The 22,797-nt window shown below is 38.8% G+C and overlaps 1 protein-coding gene across 1 annotated transcript in view; it reads right to left on the bottom strand.

The window, feature by feature from the left end:
- Positions 1 to 6,618: 6,618 nt before the first annotated feature.
- Positions 6,619 to 22,797, bottom strand: part of MYL1 (myosin light chain 1) — a 32,977-nt gene continuing 16,798 nt past the window's right edge. The window contains exons 2-7 of the mRNA XM_087706433.1: positions 21,728 to 21,755; positions 16,945 to 17,088; positions 15,588 to 15,761; positions 11,852 to 11,929; positions 7,975 to 8,029; positions 6,619 to 6,985 (exon numbers count right to left, since the gene is read on the bottom strand). Coding sequence (XP_087562559.1) covers positions 8,001 to 8,029; positions 11,852 to 11,929; positions 15,588 to 15,761; positions 16,945 to 17,088; positions 21,728 to 21,755 — 453 coding nt within the window. The 3' untranslated portion in view covers positions 6,619 to 6,985; positions 7,975 to 8,000. The remainder of the gene's footprint in view (positions 6,986 to 7,974; positions 8,030 to 11,851; positions 11,930 to 15,587; positions 15,762 to 16,944; positions 17,089 to 21,727; positions 21,756 to 22,797) is intronic.

Here is a 22,797-nt window from a genome sequence, read left to right as displayed (position 1 = left end):
AGATTTTGATTCTCTGCTCCTGTTTATGCAAGGATTGCATTAGCTTTTTTGGAGTTGCCACACGCTGCTGGCTCATATTTAAGTGATTATCCACTAGGACTCCAAGGTCCTTTTCACAGTTAGCAATAGCAATAGCAATAGTTAGATTTATATACCGCTTCATAGGGCTTTCAGCCCTCTCTAAGCGGTTTACAGAGTCAGCATATTGCCCCCAACAACAATCCGGGTCCTCATTTTACCCACCTCGGAAGGATGGAAGGCTGAGTCAACCCTGAGCCGGTGAGATTTGAACAGCCGAACTGCAGATAACAGTCAGCTGAAGTAGCCTGCACTGCTGCATTTAACCACTGCGCCACTTCGGCTCTGTTACTGTTTTTGAGCCACGTTTCACTTAATCTGTACCTTTGATTTTTCCTGGCTAAGTGTAAAACCTTGCTTTTCTTCATGTTTGTTCTCTCATTGGATGTTGGCCAGTGGTGGGTTTCAAAAATTGTTGGAACCTACTCTGTGGGTGTGGCTTCCTTTGTGGGAGTGGCTTGCCACCCATGTGACAGGATGGGAGTGGCTTGCCACCCATCTGACCGGATATGAAATTATGAATTAGTACTTAGGTCGGTCCAAGTAGCTATTCAGAAGTTAGTGGTTAGAAGCAATCGTAAAGCAAGATATGGAATTAAAACCAGAAATATTTTGTTGGCTATTTGAAAGGGAGTATAATATATATTTAATTTTACACATGTTAGCAGCTGCTGGAATTGTGTTTGCACAACAGTGGAAAAACAGAGATATGAATAAATATTACAATGTGCAGGAATAAATAAATTGACAATTAAAATCAAGAAGGCTTTGAATACTTTTTCACGTGGGATTGGTTTTAGCAATTGCCAACTAACGGAAACAGAAATTAGAAATACAAAAGTATGAAAGAAAACACCAATTATGTAGGGAAAGGTCCCTAAAATGTATAAGGAAATATTACTAGATCATTATTAATGCGTAGATAACTGCGGGACATTACATACCCACCAGTGGTGGGTTTCAAAAATTTTTGGAACCTCTTCTGTAGGTGTGTCCTGCTTTCCGGGTCCACTGGTGGAACCTCTTCTAACCAGTTTGGTAGATTTGACGAACCGGTTCTACCGAACTGGTGCGAACTGGTAGGAACCCACCTCTGATGTTGGCCTTATAGATGAGAACACCACTTCTGCTCTTAATTCTTTAACTTTCTTTCATAGCTGTTCGTAATCTCTTGTTATTGTTGTTAGATTCATTGTTATATCATTGGTCCCCATGTATAGTAGAAGAAAGAGGTAATCCATAGGTTTGATTATTTTAGTAAGGTTCTCAGTTACATCTTTGATTTTTGCTCTAGGGAGACAACATATCTCCGTAGATTAATGGTTTGGTTTGCAGACTGTAGTTTCTATTCCTGAAAGAATTGATTCTCCTATCACCAATATACACCCTTTTTTTTCCCTAGGGGCATCTGGGATACCATTCTTCCTGTCACAGGAATGCTGGGTTGTGTCTCCTTTTAAGAAACTATTTTATAGCTGTCTGCATATTTTCTTCCAGGGAGAGTTGCAGAGGAGCTTCACTAGAGTGGGCTAGAGTAGATAGTTGGGGCTTTGCTCTTGGTTTCTGTTGTCTTCTAAAAGTAACATATTTCCACCAGTCTTGCTCTTTAGATTCATATATAACAGAGGTGGGTTCCTACCAGTTCACACCTATTCGGTAGAACCGGTTTGTCAAATCTACCGAACCGGTTAGAAGAGGTTCCACCAGTGGACCCGGAAAGCAGGCCACACCTACAGAAGAGGCTCCAAACGTTTTTTGAGACCCACCCCTGGTCCTTGGATATGATTATTCTACACTATCATGCTCCTATTTATAAAACTCAGGGCCTCTGTGAAAGGTAAGGATGACTACTGCGTTTGTGGTGCAATCAGAACATTGCGTGTGTTGAAGTTGTTTTAACGCAAACCAAAGATGCCTCTTAAAAAACAAGTTTACATCCTATTCTTATGCATGCCAGTGCTGTGTGTGAGGTAATTTAAGGTGGTTCTGACAAGTGTCGTCGGCATCTTCGTATACGGTCACATGGGCAGCAAGCCACTCCCATCCGGTCACATGGGTGGCAAGCCACTCCCACAAAGGAGGCCACACCCACAGAGTAGGTTCAAACAATTTTTGAAACCCACCACTGATATATAGGGTCATTTTTTTAGAAGCTGTTTGCTCCCTATTTTGTTTAATTTTGGTGTAATCTTGTTTAGGTTCGGGTTTCTGACTTTGTTCATTGAATTTCAGAGTGGCTAGAGTTGCTTCTAGGCCTTTTTTTCTAGTAATTTATATGATTTACATTTAATACGTATATAGTTTGGGTCTTCTGTGGGCATAAGCTCAAACAATATGACATATTTTGCAAGTCACTATAATGTTAGTCCACGTCCATAAGTTTTTTCTTTGTTAAAAAATTAAAAATTTCTAAAAAAATTTTAGTGAAGTGTCAGTTTACAATAGTTTATATAAGTTATTGACCCTTTGTTCTCTGCCTTCAAAAATCTATCACTGTTTTAAGTGTCCGTCTCTTTTTCCATTTTTTAAAATAGATTATTTAAAATAAATAATCTAAAATAGATTATTAAGAATTTAAAAAATTTCCAAAGAATTAAAATAACTAAATTGTTTTTAGTTTGAAAAAAAGAAATTGAAAAAAATTAAACAAAGAATTTTATTAAATTTTTTATAAAAAAATAAAATTGAAAAATATTTTAAAATTGAAAATGGAATTTGAAATTAAAAAGATTAAAAATCAATTTAAAAAAATAGAAAAAAAGGAGAGGAGGAGCCAATGGTACGAACATGCGGTCTTGATGTTCTGAGACTGCAGCCGATACTTTTGCCACTGGGGGGGTCCAATCAGACCTAAACCGTCCCGAAGAGATGGTGAACAGGAAGACCACGTCTTGCTGATATATGAAGGACAACGCAAGTCTCTGATTGATACAAGCGAAGGACTTCAAGCTGGCGACAAAAGACAGCCTAGGCTGATGAAGTGGGGACGGATAAGGAATGGAAGGAAACAGAAAGAGAAAGTGTGATCATCTGGTGAATCCTTTCTGTTTTGGAAAAAAAAACTGCCCAAAAGAATCAGACTGGTCAGACTGGTGGAGATTTTTAACAGCAGTATCTTCCTTCCCCCCCCTTTTTTTTTGTATTGGCACACTGTGCAATGTTAAATAGGGACATGAAGGCAGTGGTGAAATTCAAATTTTTTTACTACCAGTTCTTTGGGCATGGCTTAGTGGGTGTAACATGGGAAGGATATTGCAAAATCTCCATTCCCACCCCACTCCAGGGGAAGGATCCTGCAAAATCTCCATTCCCACCACACTCTGGGCCCAGCTAGAGGTGGTATTTGCCGGTTCTCTGAACTACTCAAAATTTCCACTACCAGTTCTCCAGAACCTGCTGAATTTCACCCCTGCACAAAGGGATTGGAGAGCCTTTCCATACTTTATCAAATTCCATGATTGGGTTCAGGCAGTCAACTAAACAAACTACTACACCCTTGTTTGTAGAAGGAGCCAGTGTTCTGAAGGTAATAAAACCAAGTGTATTTATGAGCCGAGGTGGCGCAGTGGTTAAATGCAGCACTGCAGGCTACTTCAGCTGACTGCAGTTCTGCAGTTCGGCTGTTCAAATCTCACCGGCTCAAGGTTGACTCAGCCTTCCATCCTTCCGAGGTGGGTAAAATGAGGACCCGGATTGTTGTTGGGGGCAATATTCTGACTCTGTAAACCGCTTAGCTGAAAGCCCTATGAAGTGGTATATAAGTCTAACTGCTATTGCTATTGCTATTTTATTTCAAGCAAGCTTGAGAAGGTTTGCCTTTTCTTCCACTCATGGAGTATTTAAATTGTTGGCAGACTGTCTGAGAAAAAGACAGATGCAGAGATGAATCTCTATCCATTTTCCCACCTGCCAGGGTTATAAATAGGGGCAGGGGTGGGCTCCTTATGGCAGAGAGAGAGAGACATGGAAACCGGATGCCTGTCCAGTCTCTAGTGACTCACATATAAGGATTATCATCATTTCTCAAACCCCTCTTGCACCTGCCAGCACTTGAGTTATGGCCATTTCATACGGAGATATTAAATAAGACTGGTGGAGAACAAGTTGATTCCTGACTAGGGAATTAAGGCAGTTTTATTATGTACCCATTGGAGGAAAGAAGCGTTATTTTCAGAGTTCATGTGAACACCAATCATTATGTAGTCTTGTTTAATTATTCTATTGATTAGACCTGCACAGATCTGCATAAACATCATATTGCAGTGTTTCTCAACCTTGGCAACTTGAAGATGTCCGGACTTCAACTCCCAGAATTCCCCAGCCAGCGGCTGGGGAATTCTGGGAGTTGAAGTCCGGACATCTTCAAGTTGCCAAGGTTGAGAAACACTGTCTTATTGTCTTTGAACCCACCCACCCACCCCTTGTCTAATACCTTATGTTCCCCAGTGCCTCAATATTCATGCCTTTTCTGTTCTAGTTTCATCATTTGGTTTTTGATAATTGTTTATTTCTATTCAGTGAGGGCTTTTCACAGCACTTATCACCAAGAGTCTTCTGGAAGAACATCGTGATATCTGGAAGAACAGGTGGCAGCCATCAGCAAGAAGGCCTTAGCATAGTTTCATCTTATATGACTGTTGCAACCATTCCAGTGGTGGGATTCAGCCAGTTCGCACCTATTCGGGAAAACCGGTTGGTAACTTTCTAAGAAGTTCGGAGAACCGGTTGTTGAAAGAAATCTCCTTTTGTTTTTTTCCATTTTTACAGGGCTAATCCTGTAAGGAAGGCAGGGAGGAAACATTCTGGTGTTGTTTCTAGCCTAATCTTTATTGACCTGCTTACAGAAACTGCCTCTCTGGCTAACCCTTATTACATTGTCACAGTTGATGCAAAGTGCCCATCGATCTGAGTGACGTTGAGTTGGCCACGCCCACCCAGTCACATGACCACTGAGCCCCACCTACCCAGATGGTCATTAGGGCAGAGAACTGGTTGGTAAATTATTTGAATCCCACCACTGATCCATTCCTAGATCAGAAGGGCTGCTTATGGTTACATCATTTCCCATTTGGAGTATTGCAATGCGCTGTGCATAGGACTGTCCTTGAAAACCACCTAGACATTGTAACCGATTTGGAATGCAGTGGCACGACTAGCTATGGGCACATCTTGGTAGCATTAGTGCTTTGCAAGCTAGACTGGCTACTGGCTCCCTCCAGACTTCCAAATCCAAATCAAGGTGCTAATATATCTTGAACATGTATCTACCTAAAATAAAGCATTTTGTGGCATAGAGCCAGGTTATTTCCAGGACAATTTACCCCCCCAATTCTTACACATCACATGAAGATGATTGTAGATTTGTGTGATGTGCAATCTCAGCTTTTATTTCTCTTTGTTTTACCACACATGGAACAAAGGAAGCCGAGGTGGCACAGTGGGTAGAGTGCAGTACTGCAGGCCACTTCAGCTGACTGCTATCTGCAGTTCAGCGGTTCAAATCTCACCGGCTCAAGGTTGACTCAGCCTTCCATCCTTCTGAGGTGGGTAAAATGAGGACCCAGATTGTGGGGGTGATATGCTGACTCTGTAAACTGCTGAGAGGGGGCTGAAAGCCCTATGAAGCGGTATATAACTGCTATTGCTATTGCTAAAGAAATATGATGAAAGGACAATTTTGTTGGAGGGGGAAGGACAAAATGATTATTTACTGGCATCTACCTTAGGCATATTTAAAATATTCACAAATCTATATTGCTGCATATTTGAACAAGCGCATATATAGTTACTAGATTTTAGAGCAGCCTCCAAGAGCAGCATAATCTCTCTGTTCTCTCACAACAATGTGCTGGGACATGTGCTCATGTCATAAGCACTGATGAGAACACCCAAGAGTCTTCAGTTCTGCTACTTATCTGGCAGAGTGTGTATGACACATTGCCATACTAAAATGCAACAGCCACATATATGCACAGAGCAGCTGTATTTGAAAATAAGTAGTGGCTCAACTGTAAATTATGTTTCATCAACCAATTATGAATTTGGACGTGGACTTCATGATCACCTGTTTTATGAGATGCAGTTTAGCTTATAAACCTCCGATGGCTGGGTAAAACTGTTAAAATGTGCTATTCAATGTGTCTATGTATATACTGCCAGTTTTTCTGTTGTTTGCAGATCTTATTGTTTCTGATTTTTGCAATTCTCATTGGTAGGAACAATTTTCTACTGAATTGTGTTTCCATTAGTGTGATTTCCTCTCCCATTTCTGTGACTCACACAGACCCATGCTTGTTCTAAAAAGAAATTGCTGTTCTTTAGTTAACAGCCACCTGCCCTTCCATGATGACTGAAGACTAAAGGCAGATCATACTTCAGAAGCATTCTTGGATGAGAATTCAATGTTTCCAAATGGGAAATTGAAACCACCATTTTAAAAAATCTTCCAGAAATCCCATTTTGATTCGCATTCATCAAACTATTCAAGATGATTTTTCTCATAAAACTTTATTGTATGGAATAAAACATAGAGAAAATAAATTAAGACTTCAATTATGTTTTAATTGGGATTTACAGAACTGGAAAGTTCCAGCCATACACTGACCACAGGGATGTATTATTAGATTTCCCCTCCCAAAAGAATGCACACCGCCTCCATGGCAGACAAAATGGAAAAAAAGATTATTGGGCTTGACAGTTGGTGGCGAAATCCTTTGCAGTTGCCTTGGCAAGTGTTTAATTTTGTCGAGTGTAAGAACGTTGGGATTCAGCAAGTTTTCTTGCTGATGATTTCAAAAGGGAAGGTCGAGAGGCATAAATTATAGTCCATTTAAGTTCCAGGGTGACATTACTGAATGGAACAATGGTTTCCTAGATACACAGATTTCAAGTGCTTGATGATCTTGTTCTGTTAAAAAGCAAAAAAATGAGTTATAATCATAATTATAGGCAGGACAAAGAGGAAATTTGTATTTTTAACAGTAAAATAACTGTGTTTTTGCTCCTCTCTCACAGTAGGAAGTGAGGTTGATAACAACTTGTTCAAGGCCACTTATAATAAGGTTGGTTGGAATCACCAAGGGGTCCATGAAGTAAAGAAATGTGTAACGGTTTAAAGTTGTAGCATTTGTGTCATAGGAAGTATTCACAACACAGTATATTTTGCCTGGCAGTCATTCTTTCAGTAATAGAGGAGACGGTTTCCTACTGTAGGATCATCTTCTATTGTTTCCTTCCCCTGAACCCACTAATTTTCATATAAATTTGGTAACTGATGCCTATGCTTGATTTCCCTCCCACCTTATCCTTTGTTTCATACTGTCTCTCTCAGCCTATAAGCCTGGGGGAGAAGAATATCTTGATCCTTGTTGACTTATCAATTTTGTTGTATTTAAGTCCAATGCCAATAAAGATTATACTCACTTATCAGCCACTTTGAAAGCATTCTCAGCTAAAGAACAGAGTGAAAAGAATACTAGAGACTGAATATAAGCTACGAGGTGGCGCAGTGGTTAGGGTGCAGTACTGCAGGCCACTTCAGCTGACTGTTATCTGCAGTTCAGCGGTTCTAATCTCACCGGCTCAAGGTTGACTCAGCTTTCCATCCTTCCAAGGTGGGTGAAATGAGGACCTGGATTGTTGTTGGGGGCGATATGCTGACTCTGTAAACCGCTTAGAGAGGGCTGAAAGCCCTATGAAGCGGTATATAAGTCTAACTGCTATTGCTATTGCTTCTTTACCTCATCTTGATTTTGTGTGAGACTTAAGAACTACTATCAGTGGAATGTCACTATGGCCACCTTATGACCTGTTCATTTACCTGTTGCATTTCTACTAACCTTTCCTCCCAAAACCATCACCTTATCCAAGAACAGCATGCTCAGAAAAGGGACTTACCAAATTATGTGTCTTGATAAATCCATTTAGATGGACATGATGTGCTTCACAAATGCTGTAAAATAATACAGAATTAGTATGCCATTAGAGAAGTCTCTTTGATAAAAATGGACTATTCTGCTTTTCTTGGTTTGCATTTTTCTTGATGCTCCCCCTACTCATTAGGAATTCTGTGCTGAGATTCTGTGGGATGTGTTTGGGTTGTTATATCACTTTCTTTAATATACAATAGCAAACTTTGGGACTCCTCCTTGTCTCCCCACCTGTGCATGAATAAAATTGCCGTTGTTACTTTGCTATCTATGATAAAATTAATTGTAATTTAATTGTAATTTAATAAATTTGTATGCCGCCCAATCCCGTAGGACTCCGGGCGGCTTACAAATACAAGAATAAAGTAAAAAAACTAAAATATAGGGGAAAGAGAAAAACAGATTTAAAAGCAACACACCATACACTCAAACCTAGATGGGGCTGGACCTCATTTATGGGGTCAACAGCCCCAGGCCTGCCGGAACAGCCAGGTTTTAGTGGCTTTTCGGAAGGCCGAGAGAGTGGGAAGGGTCCGGATCTCTGCGGGTAGATCGTTCCACAGGGCTGGAGCAGCTACAGAGAAGGCCCTCCCCCAGGAGCCAAGGTGGCGGAGTGGTTAAATGCAGCACTGCAGGCTACTGCTAGATCAGCAGGTCAGCGGTTCAAATCTCACCGGCTCAGGGTTGACTCAGCCTTCCATCCTTCCGAGGTGGGCAAAATGAGGACCCAGATTGTTGGGGGCAATATGCTGACTCTCTGTAAACCGCTTAGAGAGGCCTGAAAGGCCTATGAAGTGGTATATAAGTCTACTGCTATTGCTATTGCTATTGCCAGCCGGCATTGCCCAGTCGACGGCACCCGGAGGAGGCCCAACCTGTGAGATCTTATCGGCCGTTGGGAGGTATGTGGTAGGAACTAACTGAACTAGGTGGATCAGAACAATCTGAACTAGCAACACTCACTCCATTAATGATCCAACAATATTTTAGAATAATAAAACTGCTCAGGTAAAAAACAGGTGATCATCCCCATTATCAAACTGTATGATGGTATATGGCAGTGTTTCTCAACCTTGGCAACTTGAAGATGTCTGGACTTCAACTCCCAGAATTCCCCAGCCAGCGAATGCTGGCTGGGGAATTCTGGGAGTTGAAGTCCGGACATCTTCAAGTTGCCAAGGTTGAGAAACACTGGTATATGAAACCTGGTGTTTGGGATTGTTTTAGTCTAGGGAAAAAAAAGCTAGGACAATCATAGCCATCTCTCCAGGCATCTGAATGCTCTTATTCTTGTATAGAAATGCCAGCAAAAGAATTACCAGTGTTCTGGGTACTCTTTTCATATAGGTTCCAATCAACCCCATTCATTGTCCATCTTCATCTCATTCACTGAAAACTTTTGATGCATTTCAGAGGTGGGTTGCTCCTGGTTCGGCGCGGATCGGGCAAACCAGTAGTAGCGGCAGCGGGAGGCTCCGCCCACCTGCCCGGATGCTTTTGCGCATGCACAGAAGAATTACATGCACGAGGGAGCGCACCCAAACCAGTAGTAAAAATATTAGCAATTCACCACTGATGCATTTGTCCAAATCACTTGTCCTTCTCTAATATTTTTTATCCTTCCAATAATCTGACCTGTCTCCATAGCTATGTTTTTTTTCTACCTGCATGGTGTTTGATCATTGTCTTCTAACTGAAAGGAAGAAGTTTCAAGATTTCTCCCTATGATCCCAGCAAACACATGACTGGTATGATACTGACAGGATGTTTTCCAATGTGCCAGGTGAAGAAATCATGCAGTTGTATGGAGGTGTTTCATATGCACAAGGAAGAGTCCTTACCACGAAGTAAGATAGTACACTAATCTTTTCTAGTAAATCTAGAACTGACTCACTACCATTTTTCTCCCACTTTAACATCCTCTCGCTTCCTTCTTATCTCTGTTTTGGTCCCTGATTTTTACCTCAGTAGAAAACCTGTCTCTCCAAGTATTATCAGTTTGCCTCAAGGGTGGATGTAATCATAACACCCTGTGTTTAGCACACATTCAAGGACTTATATGATAACAAAATAGATAATTCCAACTGGTTCCACCACAAATGCGTGAACGACAAAAGCGCGTCTGACTAAACCGCGGTGACAAAACCGCGCCGTCAAAACCGCGGCGACGAATGAGCGCTGAAGCACGCCGACAACAGCGCGCCGACAGAAGCGTGTTGTAACATAACCCTAAAAATAACCCTAATCCTAACCCTAACCCTAAACCTAACCCTTAACCTAACCCTTAACCTAACCCTAAACCTTACCTTAACTTAAATCACGCTCCTGTCGGCGCGCTGTTGTCGGCGCGCTTTTGACATCACGGTTTTACCGCCGTGGTTTTGTTGGCGCGCTTTTGACGTTCGCGCTTATGTCATGACACGATTCCAACTGAGGCATTTGATTTGCAATCATTACATAATATAAATGTATATAAAAGCAGTCAAAGGCAGCATACTATTTATCATGAACTGAGATCACTGAAGCAGAGATAGGAACAAGTAATGCATGACTAATCATAACCAAGCTTATTCTTTCTTTTAAAAAGAAGTGCTACTTGCCAATCTTCAGCTATTTTTTTTAACTGGAAGTAAAAATCTAGTGGAAATCTCTCTGAAGTATCGGATCTCCTTTATGTTCAAGTTTGTTAAAACTTTTAAACATTTTTAAACATATTTTTCTAACCCATCAGAGAATAAAGAAGCTTTATTTAAAATTAAATGAGTTGCTGTTTCGTTTTTCTGTTTTTTGTTTGTCTTTCAGTGATATTGGCTGAATAATGCTTTACCATTGCATTTTCTTGTCAGGGTAAAAACAATATACCAGTTAAACAGAGAATGACAATGCAGCTTGTTAGATCTGCAAAGGTCAAATGTTGTGAAAGACACATCAAAACATGTTTTTCAACCTCCGTCCGTCACTATTTCATGTTTACAGTTGCTTCTATCTCCCTGACACAGGGCACTACAGCAGAAAACAAATAACGGGGAATTTATTAAAACAAAAAAATTCTCCAAGCAAGCAAGATATTGTACTTTTAACTCAGAAAATAGTACGATCATCATGACGGGAATAAAATGGTGTCTGCTTTTGCTTTTCTCATACTAAATACATGTTGTTCGTTTTAGGGACCGGGATAAGATAAATACTGTATTTGTCTTGAGAGGGGTAATCTATTTTTAAACTGAACTATGAAGATATTCGTAAGAATCAATAAAAGTCTCCACCTTCAGCTTGTCCTGAGTGACTAAGATGAAAATTATTAGCTCCTTCTCTCATTCTGTGCTAGTCACGTTAAAAGTCTTTGTACACTCTTCCACTCTGTTTTAGTTATACTATAATGTCTCTGATCGTATTACCTATATTGGAAAAGATGCTTCGCCTCTTTCTTTTGCCCAGCTCCACAAGTAAAATCATCTTCCCTTCCCTTCCGTCCTCATCTCTCTCATGCACACACAATGAAATATCCAGCCCCACGGAAATTGTGAATGTTGTGGTTTTGTTTTTAAAGTGTTGTCTTTGTCTAGTTTTCCCCCTTTCCCTTGTCTATTGTGAGCCGCCCGGAGTCCTTCGGGAGTGGGCGGCATACAAGACAAATCAAATCAAATCAATCAATCAAAATCAATGCACACAGATGAGCCACTGAGTGTATTTTACTATCTGTTTCTCCTGGCCCTAATAGAACACATCATGACAACTTTGGGAAGGCCATTTTTTGAAAGCAGAAAACAATTAAATATTTCTTCAGGAAGCCTCGCTGGCCTCTTCCAAACACATCCATCTGTCTTCCGCCTAGTTACCCTTACCTTCATAGTTGATGCAGCCATTGGAGTCTTCCTGCCCTTTCATCAGTTCTTCTACTTCTTCTTCCTTCATCTTTTCACCTAAACATGCAGAAAAAAAACGAGCATTAACAACACAGCTTCTCTTCCAGCTTGCAACCTCATATATTTCCCTTTATTCACAAAAAAGAATATAAGTAAGTAGATGATCTTTCCTCTGTTCCTTGTATAATAAAATGAGCCAGGCTTGATTTTAGCATCTGGAATAAAATAGTAAGACTTTTAATACTGGGGTCTTAAAAGGCCATCATTACTGAATATTTCTCCACTGCCTTCAATCCTTCAATTCAGTGGGCTCTAGATGGACCATGGCCTCATTCACTATAGTGATGTAAAAACCATCTTGAAGAGTTATGTAGGAAGAAACAACCAGATAGTTTAAGTATGGGGAGATGTGACCATGTGAGGTAAAGCTGGAAGGTTAACCAATAGAGAAATGCTTGCACTAAATCTCAAGCAACTATTAGTTGGCGGCAAACAAATTCAAGTTCAAATTCAAGGAACTACATGGCTTCACTACTCCCTGGGTGGAAGGCTGCCTTGCAACATCCATCCCTGGCTCTGTTGCCCACACCTCTGCCCCCTGATAAGCTTGGGAGGATGGGAAGGTAGCCCTGCTGGTGCTGCCTGAAAAAAGGAACAATTGAAGATCAGAATTCTTCTTTAAAAAAAAAATAGGCCTTATACTCCTTACTCCAAACTGAGTTACCATTTTCATAATGGGGACATTGATACACTTTTGACCAGGCCAATTCCAAATCGTTGTCCCCTTCAGCAATTATTGGAGTAATTTGAGGTCCTCGTTTAGGGAAATGATAGCCATGCTGTGAGTTAGCCTCAATTTAGAGCAGTGTTTCTCAACCTTGGCAACTTGAAGATGTCCGGACTTCAACTCCCAGAATTCCCCAGCCAGCATTCGCTGGCTGGGGAATTCTGGGAGTTGAAGTCCGGACATCTTCAAGTTGCCAAGGTTGAGAAACACTGATTTAGAGATATTATACTACATTTAAACCAAGTGTGTGCACACCCACACCCACACACAAGGTTGGAAACTAAGTTCTCCAACAGCCGCGTTCTAATTATGTTGGCCTCTTCCGAACTAACTCAGAAATCAATTCCATTTGTATCCCTAAGGCAATTACAAGTGCTTGTGTAGTGAATCTGTTTTCATAAAACTCTAAGCAAATGTCTTTTCCCCCCTCATTGGAAATAATAGTTGATACAGGAAAAGGACAGGCAGTCATTAGATAGCCACAAGTGAACAATGTACAACCTCCCCTTCGACTGTCTTTGACCCTTATCTAAATCTAACCAGGTGCTGAGCGTTAGTTGAGAAGATTCTTGGGCATCGGCTTTGAGCAATAAATCAGATAATTTGAACCTTCACATGTGGACCTGGTTTTTCATGCCTGGACATTAATCAAATGGTGATATTTTTGCACCAGTCTACTGTTCTCCCGGCTGAATGGTTTCCCCAGCAGCAAATGACAGGCAAAAATTGCAACTCTCCCATTTTTTTTTCCATGAACGTCTGGGCAGAGTGGGTATCCCAAATATTTTGGTAACTGTTGGAATTTGTATGTTTGGCATTACCAAAATAGGGTGTGTTGTTTATTCATTTCCACAGCAGCCTACTTAGGCTTATTGCCTCTAGACGTGGATTGTGAGAAGAAAACAGAAAAGATAAATTCATAGAAAATGCATGCCTAGAGATGCCGCATGTTTGCCTCTCATATCTTTGCCCTTCCACATCCACATGCTGAGAGGGAAATGTTAGCAATAGCAATAGCAGTTAGACTTATATACCGCTTCATAGGGCTTTCAGCCCTCTCTAAGCGGTTTACAGAGTCAGCATAGCAATAGCAATAGCAGTTAGACTTATATACCGCTTCATAGGGCTTTCAGCCCTCTCTAAGCGGTTTACAGAGTCAGCATAGCAATAGCAATAGCAGTTAGACTTATATACCGCTTCATAGGGCTTTCAGCCCTCTCTAAGCGGTTTACAGAGTCAGCATATCGCCCCCAACAACAATCCGGGTCCTCATTTCACCCACCTCGGAAGGATGGAAGGCTGAGTCAACCTTGAGCCGGTGAGATTAGAACCGCCGAACTGCAGATAACAGTCAGCTGAAGTGGCCTGCAGTACTGCACCCTAACCACTGCGCCACCTCGGCTCTTATAAATGTTAGCCCTCCTTTTTTAATTTAGGGGAGGAGAATGGGTTTTGTTATGATCCAATATCTTGGAAATGTTTCACACAACTCTCTGGCAGTCTTTCGAGGCATACCAGATCAGAGACATGACTCGATGAGCTAATTCTAATTTAGAAATCCACATTAACAGAATTTTGCAAGTCTGAAAGTACAAATCTCCCAGGATCTCCTTTACAGCCTGAGAAGTTGGGTGGGTGGAGGGTCCATTCTGAGCTTTTTTCTCCACCCTTATGTCTCTGTGGACTATGCCCTCTTTTATCTGATTGTTCCCTTAGCACAGTGGTTCCCAAACTTGGCAACTTTAAGACTTGTGGACTTCAACTCCCAGAATTCTCCAGCCAGCTGTGCTGGCTGGAGAATTCTGGGAATTGAAGTCCACAAGTCTTAAAGTTGCCAACTTTGAGAACCACTGCCTTACCAGCATCTTTTCACCCTGTTTCTCAAGGTCTTTGTCACATACAATGATACACCCTGATTTTTTAAAAATATTTATAATTTTTTTTAATATTTATAAATTTTTATTTTAAACACATAAGCACATCAGCAAAAACAAACACATAACATTAAAAACAATGTAGGAACAATAAGTTCCATCGTATATCACACCGCAGTTCCGAATCGGTTTCTTTGCAGTTAGTGTTTTCCCTACTATACATTTCTATCTTTCGTTCATAATCTTCCTTATTCGTTATCCATTTTTATGTACATTTCTTAATTTATTTAAACTTAGCTGCTTATGACCAAATATTATTTACCTATATTATGCTTTATATTTTTACTGTCATTTATTCTCTTACAGTTATAGATATACATATACATAGTTATTCTTTTTCTTTGCCATTCTTATATTATTATTATTCCATTTGGAAGGTTATAAGGTATAATTTAGAATGCTTTGTTTACCCTCCTTCGCACCTGCTAAGACACCACCTCGTTTTCTCTTTCTTTTCTTTTCTCCCTCCCTTCCTTCTCTACTTCCTTCCTTCCTCCTCTCCATCCCCTTCTTCCTTCCCTTACCTCTCCCCTACTTCTACCCTCTTTCTTCTCCTTCCAACCCTCTCTCCTTCTCTTTCTTTCTCTTCCTCCCTCTTGTTCTTTTTCTCTCCCTTCCACCCACCTTCCCTTACCTCTTTCTTCTTCCCTTACCTCTCCTCCACATTTCTTCTTCCACTCCTACTTTCTCTCCTTCTCTTCCTCTCTCTTCTACCCTCCACTCCTTTCCTTTCCTTCGTCCCTCCATTCTCTACTTCCTTCCTGATTTTTTTTCAACTTGTTATATAAATAAACTCTTAGATTAAAATTGTACGGTCAGTTTAATTTCTTTTTTTTCCCCTATTAGTCTTACATTTCATTAGAGAACTCTTTATTTTTATTCTGCTCTTGACTCCGTTAGGATCTTCTTTTAATTGAATGAAAGCCATGATGTTTAATTTCCAATGAAATTCATGTACAGTTCTCTTACGTATAATTCATCTCCCAGCACTTACCAAGAGTGGCGAGGACATGGCGGAGTTCAGCCCCCATGACTGTTCCATTGCCCTCTTTGTCAAAGACACGAAGGCCTTCAACGAAGTCTTCAAAGGTACCTTGTTCTTTATTATTGGCAGCTGCCTGCAACATGGGCAGGAATTCTTCAAACCCAATTTTCTTTGCATTCATCTCTGCAGAGGAACAACGTGGGTTGGTAAGTGCATTTTATGATATGTCTGGAACTTTTCTTATGAAGTACCAAGTAGAGATTTACAGTAGATTAGTCCCACCGGCAGTGGTATTATCCTGCTTTTGAAAATTAATTCAATTCAGAACGCCAACGCTCTTGGAGAAAGAGAAACATCTAAGTATTTGCTCATGGCTGTGGCTGTCACCTCAGAAAGCTACTTTCACAGGAAGAAGACAAATTTGTACTCAATTAAAGTAGGTTACTTCCCCCCCCCCAAATTCTTAATTTCATGGCTGTCACCCACAGCTCTGTTTCCAGGTAAATAAAATAGATAACAATTGCATTGCAAGCACAGAGGATATGCAAGCTTATTGAAATACACTGCAGAGAGGAGTTATATAGGACAAGTACAGGTATTTTATTTGATTAATATGTATGTATTCAGCAGGTCGGTGCTGGGACTATGCATTTTCTTTTTGTATATATGTGCAACATTGTCAAGGAGGTAAAACCATAGCTTCTGGTATGTCACTGACTCTTCCATAGTGAGATTCTTCTTTACTTGTGTTAATAATTCAGTGTCCTGCTTTTGAAAATTAATTCTTTTATGTTTGTTTGTTTTATTTATTCATTTTAGAAAATTTATATAGCCACCTACTTGCACATGGCAACTCAAGGCAGCTTACACAAATATAAGAACGTTACCTTTGTAACTTCCTGGGACTCGAAACAAAATGCAGAAGATTGTTAGTTAATCTTCTACTCGACTATTGCTCGAACCCTGGCCTAATTATTCTAACAAAGGCAACGATATCTTGTGTCTTCAGCCTCCACCTTTGTCAGATGATTCACTCTTGGTCATTAAAGGTATGGAAATTAAAAGGATGCAAAACCTAGGTGGATAATGCTCACTTAGTGATGATTGAAGGGGGGTGTAGACTTGTTTAGTTAAAAGAATTACAGCAATTTGTATGTCCTTCGGCATAAATATCATTCATAAGAAAATCATGTGTGTATTGTTTAAATGATCATGTAAGTACGTAAAAACCCAACACTGTGTGTATTTGCTTGTGTGATCAAGCCAGTCTTTCAAAAACCAGTATACCAAATTTGAGACATTCATTTAATGGGAAAAATGTTGGGAGGATATATTTTTATCAGGGTGGGTCACAAAGAAGATTTACCCTCATTGCTGGGGTTGCCCAGGATCTTCTTGATTTCAGAGTTAGTTGGGTTCTGTCCAAGAGCGCGGATGACATCTCCAACCTGGCTTAGAGTGATTTTGCTTTCTCCGGTCCTGTCAAACAGGAGGAATGCCTCCTTGAAGTCTACAGGGGACAGAATATTGCAGTTACTAGAAGCAAACATTGAATCCATAAAGTAGCTATAAAACTGTACTTAAAAAAAATATATATATCCAGATTCTCTTCCACCACATCCAATGGCATCATATTTCAAGAATTTTACTTGCAATTTTAATGTTCTGTTTTGTGTGGTATTTCTTTCTATTCTCTCTCTCTCCCCCCCCTCCCTTTTCCCTTCCCACCCCTTTAGGAGCTAAAGAAGTCTCTTAGCTGAGACAAGAAAATGATAAACTCATCGTCATTTTCAAGAAAAAATGGGTTGGATGATTGAACTCATATTTCCAGTAAAACATTAAACAATAGTATCTCCATGGTAATCTATATTAATCCTTCTGTAAGCGTTTTCCTTGCTGCTCTCTATAAGCAATTCTGTGATTTGGAGTCCTTTTGAGGTCATAAAGTAATATTTAAGTAATTCCACATATAACCTCAATTGCTTAAATTAATTAAGCACTACTTATATTGCCTTATTAATAGGTATTTGATATTTTTAGACCAATGCAACTATAAAGCTTTGAGCTCAGTGGCAAACTGTGCCTTGGTGTGGAAATGCTATGTACCATTACTCACGTAATTAATATGTGAGAGCTAAATTTTAGAACAAAATGTCAAAAAGAGCATTCAGGATTTGATTCATGAATATTTCTGAGAAGTATTCGCTCTACAAAGAGTTGTTCCTATGTTGACGGGTTTTGGTATTGATTTTTTTTTTAAAGATCTAAAATGCTGTCTTTTCTATCTCCTATATAATGAAACGAAATTCATAGATGATCCATGATTGGAACACAATTATTAGTAACCCAGGAGTCATTTCTCCATCAACTAAGCATCAACTAAGTTCCTGTCAATATCATCAACAACTTTATCAGGTTTATGATATTTCAGCTATCGCTTTGTGTTAAATTCACTTGTCCTAATGATAAACTTCCTGAGGTTCAGTTTGATCATTTCTAGATTAGTAAAGTGGGTGCAGCTGGTCCTTGACTTACAATCACAGTTGAGCCCAAAACTTCTACTGCTAAGTTTTGGCCCACTTTATGACCTTTCTTGTCACAGTTGTTAAGTGAATCACTGCAGTTGTTAAATTATTCATTGATCATTGATTTTGCTGGTCAGAACTTCGCAAAAAGAGATCACTTGGCCTTAGGACATAAATACATGCCTGTTGCCAAATTTTGATCATGCGACCGTAGGGGTGCTGAAACAGTCATAAGTATGATAAACAGTCGTGTTACTTTTTTAGTACCACTGTAACTTCAAACGATCATTAAGTGAATGATTGTAAGTCGAGGATTACCTGTACAGTATTTGATTTTTGGAATAATAATAATAATATACTGTATTAACCATGTCATTGTTGCATATACATTATTTTTCAGATTAGCTAACGTTTTTGTAAATTCACTGTAAAACTGAATATAATTCCCATTCCTGCTATGGTCTTCAAACATTAGAATGCTTCCATGTTGCTGCTCTGGCCCTATGGAACGATCTCCCCGTGGAGATCCGGACCCTTACTACTCTTCCGGCCTTCCACAAAGCGATTAAGACCTGGCTGTTCCGGCAGGCCTGGGGCTGTTGATTTTATCCAGCCCCACTCTAAGCTGTATGCATGTTGTGTAATTTTAATGTCTGTTCTTTTTAATTTTTATATGTTCCCCCTCCCTGTTTTTATCTGTAAGCCGCCCTGAGTCTCTCGAGAGTGGGCGGCATACAAATCCTAGTAAACCGTAAACCATGTTAAAATGTAAAATAATTTGTGTCTGCTCCAATTCTGAATGACATGGTAAATGGCAAATCTCAATAGAAGTATTTGACGGGAGTTTCTGATCACCCAGTTGCATTTAAAGGCCTGGAAACCAGGTTTGCTATTAGTATGTTATGTGGACTCAGCCAATGATTTTCAACTGCAATGGGGCATATATTTATTAGACATTTAAATAGAAATATATTAAAATACTTTCTAAATCACATGTGTTTTCGGGAAGGAAGGGAAGGAAGGGAGGGAGGGAGGGAGGGAGGGAGGGAGGGAGGGAGGGAAGGAATTATTGATATAATGGAGACAAAATAATATGAGGTATGAGTATATCCTTATCATTCACAAATCTAAACCCTGTTTGTTTCCCAATGTGGATATTATCTGTTAGAGATGTGAGAACTTTGGACAGCAGCTGCATTGCCAAAGCCACATTTGGCTCTGACACCTGATTCCTAGGAGACTACTCATTTCCCCACCTCCTTTTTCTAAAGTAGATAACTTCTGAACTGGATTCCAGAAAAATAGGTGTGGCCATGGACAGGCATCTAACCCTCCCACATATGTTTGAAGCAGCTTCTCCCATGAATTTCGTAATCCAATGAAAAGACCAGAGTCTTCCCAGTTATCTGGTGCGGGATAACTCATTCAATTATTCGAACAGATAATGTCTTGTCATACAACTGCCAGCTGGAAAAAAACTGAATATTGATAGTAAAAATAGAAAGAATCAGTGAAGCAAAGGTATAGAATTAATATTGATTCAGTTGGATTGGTATATAATCAAGTAGGCAGTCCTCAGTAATTTTTCCTAGATGTTTTATGCTGCTGTCCTATTTTAGGGTTTCCTCCAGCCCTTCTTATTACAGTCTGCAAAGGAGCTTCTTTGCCCTCTTCTAAATTGGTAAGACAGGACATATGGCCCCCTAGACTGTAACTCAATATATTTGATATTAATCCCATCACTATCTGATGTGTGGGCCCTATGAAGTCTCCCGTTGCCAGATCCTCTCTTCTTACAGCTTATAAAATGTTGGCCTTTTAGAGATGTAGAAGGAAAGCTGCTACATACTTCAAGGTTTATACAGTAGTTATTCGCTGGATACCAAGAACAGAACAACCCTCATTATCATCATTGGAAAATCTAATCACCATTATCTCTCTGTCTAGCAAATGTAAACATCACTATAATATTATTAGCAATATCTAGTAAACATATATATTGAGAAAGAAACTTGAAAACATCTGCAAGTAGTTACTGTACAGTAGGCAGAATAAATGATGTTTAAGCATATTCTTAAACTTTAAAAATGTTTTTGCTATTGCTGTAGTTTGATACCAGAATAATCATCACAGCAAAACAGGTGGCTATTCATAAAATATTTGTCCAATGTTTTTTCTCTGCTTTACACACAGATATTGCAGCAGAGATTATTCTCCCTTTACTCTCCATGAATCTTAGTCTCCATGAAGTTAAAATATTATTTTTACAGGAGACAGAATTAATGATATTTAGAAACAGAACTAAATTCTAAACTTTCAGCAATAAAAACAAAACTGAAGTAAATAGTGTTTCTCCATTTTTTAAACAAATAATTATTTGAAAGTAAGAAATTGATTACAAAAATGGCAGCTGATCATAATATATTACTGTAATCTGAATAGGGATAGTAATCTATTAGAAATGCTCACTTACTAAATTATGTTTCTAAATTCCTTCTAATTCATCATATTTCACTTGACATTGACTTAAAAGTTAATTCAAAATTGGTCTGGTAAATGTTAATAAACTAAAAAGAAAGATTTTAAACTGAGTATATTTTGTAGCAATATAGATTTTCCATCAATTTACACATGAAGCAAATGCATATGTATATTAATTATAATAAAGGCATATTAAGATAAAATAAAGGTAAATCATTAATTTTACTACTACAACATGACTTCATACATCATATACAAAATTAGTAATGAATCTATATATGTTTCCTGTTGCTGTTAAATTGAAAATGGGAAAACCATTTATTATTATTATTATTAATATTAATATTATTAATCTAAGCATTATGTTTGGCAACACAATTTATTTGGCAGGGTATTTCTACAAAGGTACATTTGATGGAAGAGTAATGTTGCAATATTACATTGAAAGGGTACCTGTTTGGGCAAAAACTTAGAATGCCAGCATTAATGGTAAAAAAAAAAGATGTTTTGCTTTTGACTGAATATTATATACCTGAATTGATATAAATCTGCTCTAGAGCTAGTGATTAAAATTAAGCTTTAAATCAAATGTTTTATAAAACAGAACAAAATTGTTATTTTGAGAAAAAGAATTACCAGAATTAGGAAATTTTGCAACAGTTCTGCTACATGAATGAAAAAAGCACCCCAAACCAGTCCTTATTTATGAAAATTCATGTTATATCTTAAAAATTAGATGGAGGGAAGTTATACTTTTTCTCCATGATTACACATTGTTCTGTTCTAAATATTCACAAGAAATTACGTATAATACATTTTCATATATTTAGTAGATATATATCTATCTCTCTCTCTTTCTCTCTCTCTCTCTCTCTCTATCTATCATCTATCTATCTCTCTATCTCTCTATCTCTATCTCTCTATCTCTATCTATCTATCTATCTATCTATCTATCTATCTATCATCTATCTATCTATCTATCTATCTATCTATCTATCTATCTATCTATCTATCTATCTATCTATATCTGTAATTGAATCCAAACCAATAAAATATCCCTATTTATACCAATGCACACTTTCTAATAGTACTTTATGTGAAAATGCTTCTGCCTGTGTTTATGCATTTTTCCTGAGAACTCACCCTCTTGTTGATCCTTGGAGAATTCGATCTGTTAGGAAAAAATCAATCATATAACAAAATACTTTTTGGAATTCATAGCATCCTGCTTGCTCCACGAAACATCTTTCCAAGATGCAAAGAAAAGGTCCGTTTTTCTCTTACAACACCTGAGATGCCACTAAACTGCTAATGAAGTAATACATCCATAAACCAATGAGCATGCAGCATTTGTTATCACAATATTAAATTGCAATAATATTCAATGATGTTCCACTTACCAGCAATTTGATCGGCACTGAAAGACTGCATTTGGCAACAAGGAGGGGAGGGGAAAAAAGAGGAAAATACTAGTATTGTTGGAAAAAATTGCACTGACAGACAAAAACTATACATATCCTATAGCTAATGGCTACATTCAAGAAGTAATAGGCCAAGGATGCGTTCTACTAATGACAAAAGGATCAGTGTTATATCTTTCCATATGTAGTGAGAAACATGGAAAAGTAATATCAAATATGGTATGATACATATTACAAATCAAACAAATTGCTACTTTTGAAAGTAGTTTTAGGGAAGTACAAACTTGCACTTATTGTAGCAATAAGTCCCATTTCATTAAATGAGATTTACTTTTGTGCAGCCACGCACTGTACCTTTTAGATAAAGATTTATCTTTCAGCTCTATATAAAACAACTTCCTTCTATGATGATTCACTGGGATTCCTACGGACAATAATTTCAATATAGCTGAGTTATTAATAGCAACTTGCTATAAGGTTGTGGGAAATGTGCAAGCTAATGAATGAATCAAGACATAAATCACCCCCAATACATAAATGTAACTGTAGTGTAGACACACTTTGCATGTTACACATCTATCCAGCCTGATTTTGTTGGGCATTGCCCCGTTAAGAATCCCACTGAATTGGTTTCTGGACTGCCTTATTACAACTAGCACAACCTTGGAAATTATAACGTTACATTAAGTCATTAGCTAAGCAGAACTTGTAAACCCACCATGACTGAGGAAGCTGGAAGGAAAGAGCAGGAGCAGGAGAAGCAAGATTTGGCCGCGAGGCGTCGGAATCCCT

The sequence above is a fragment of the Thamnophis sirtalis genome, unplaced genomic scaffold (genome assembly GCF_051295495.1).
Source record: "Thamnophis sirtalis isolate CommonGarterSnake01/CBP01778 unplaced genomic scaffold, rThaSir2_p1.2 scaffold_1, whole genome shotgun sequence".
Lineage (NCBI taxonomy): Eukaryota > Metazoa > Chordata > Lepidosauria > Squamata > Natricidae > Thamnophis > Thamnophis sirtalis.
Note: the sequence above shows the minus strand (reverse complement) of the source record. Positions and strands in the feature narration are given on the sequence as shown.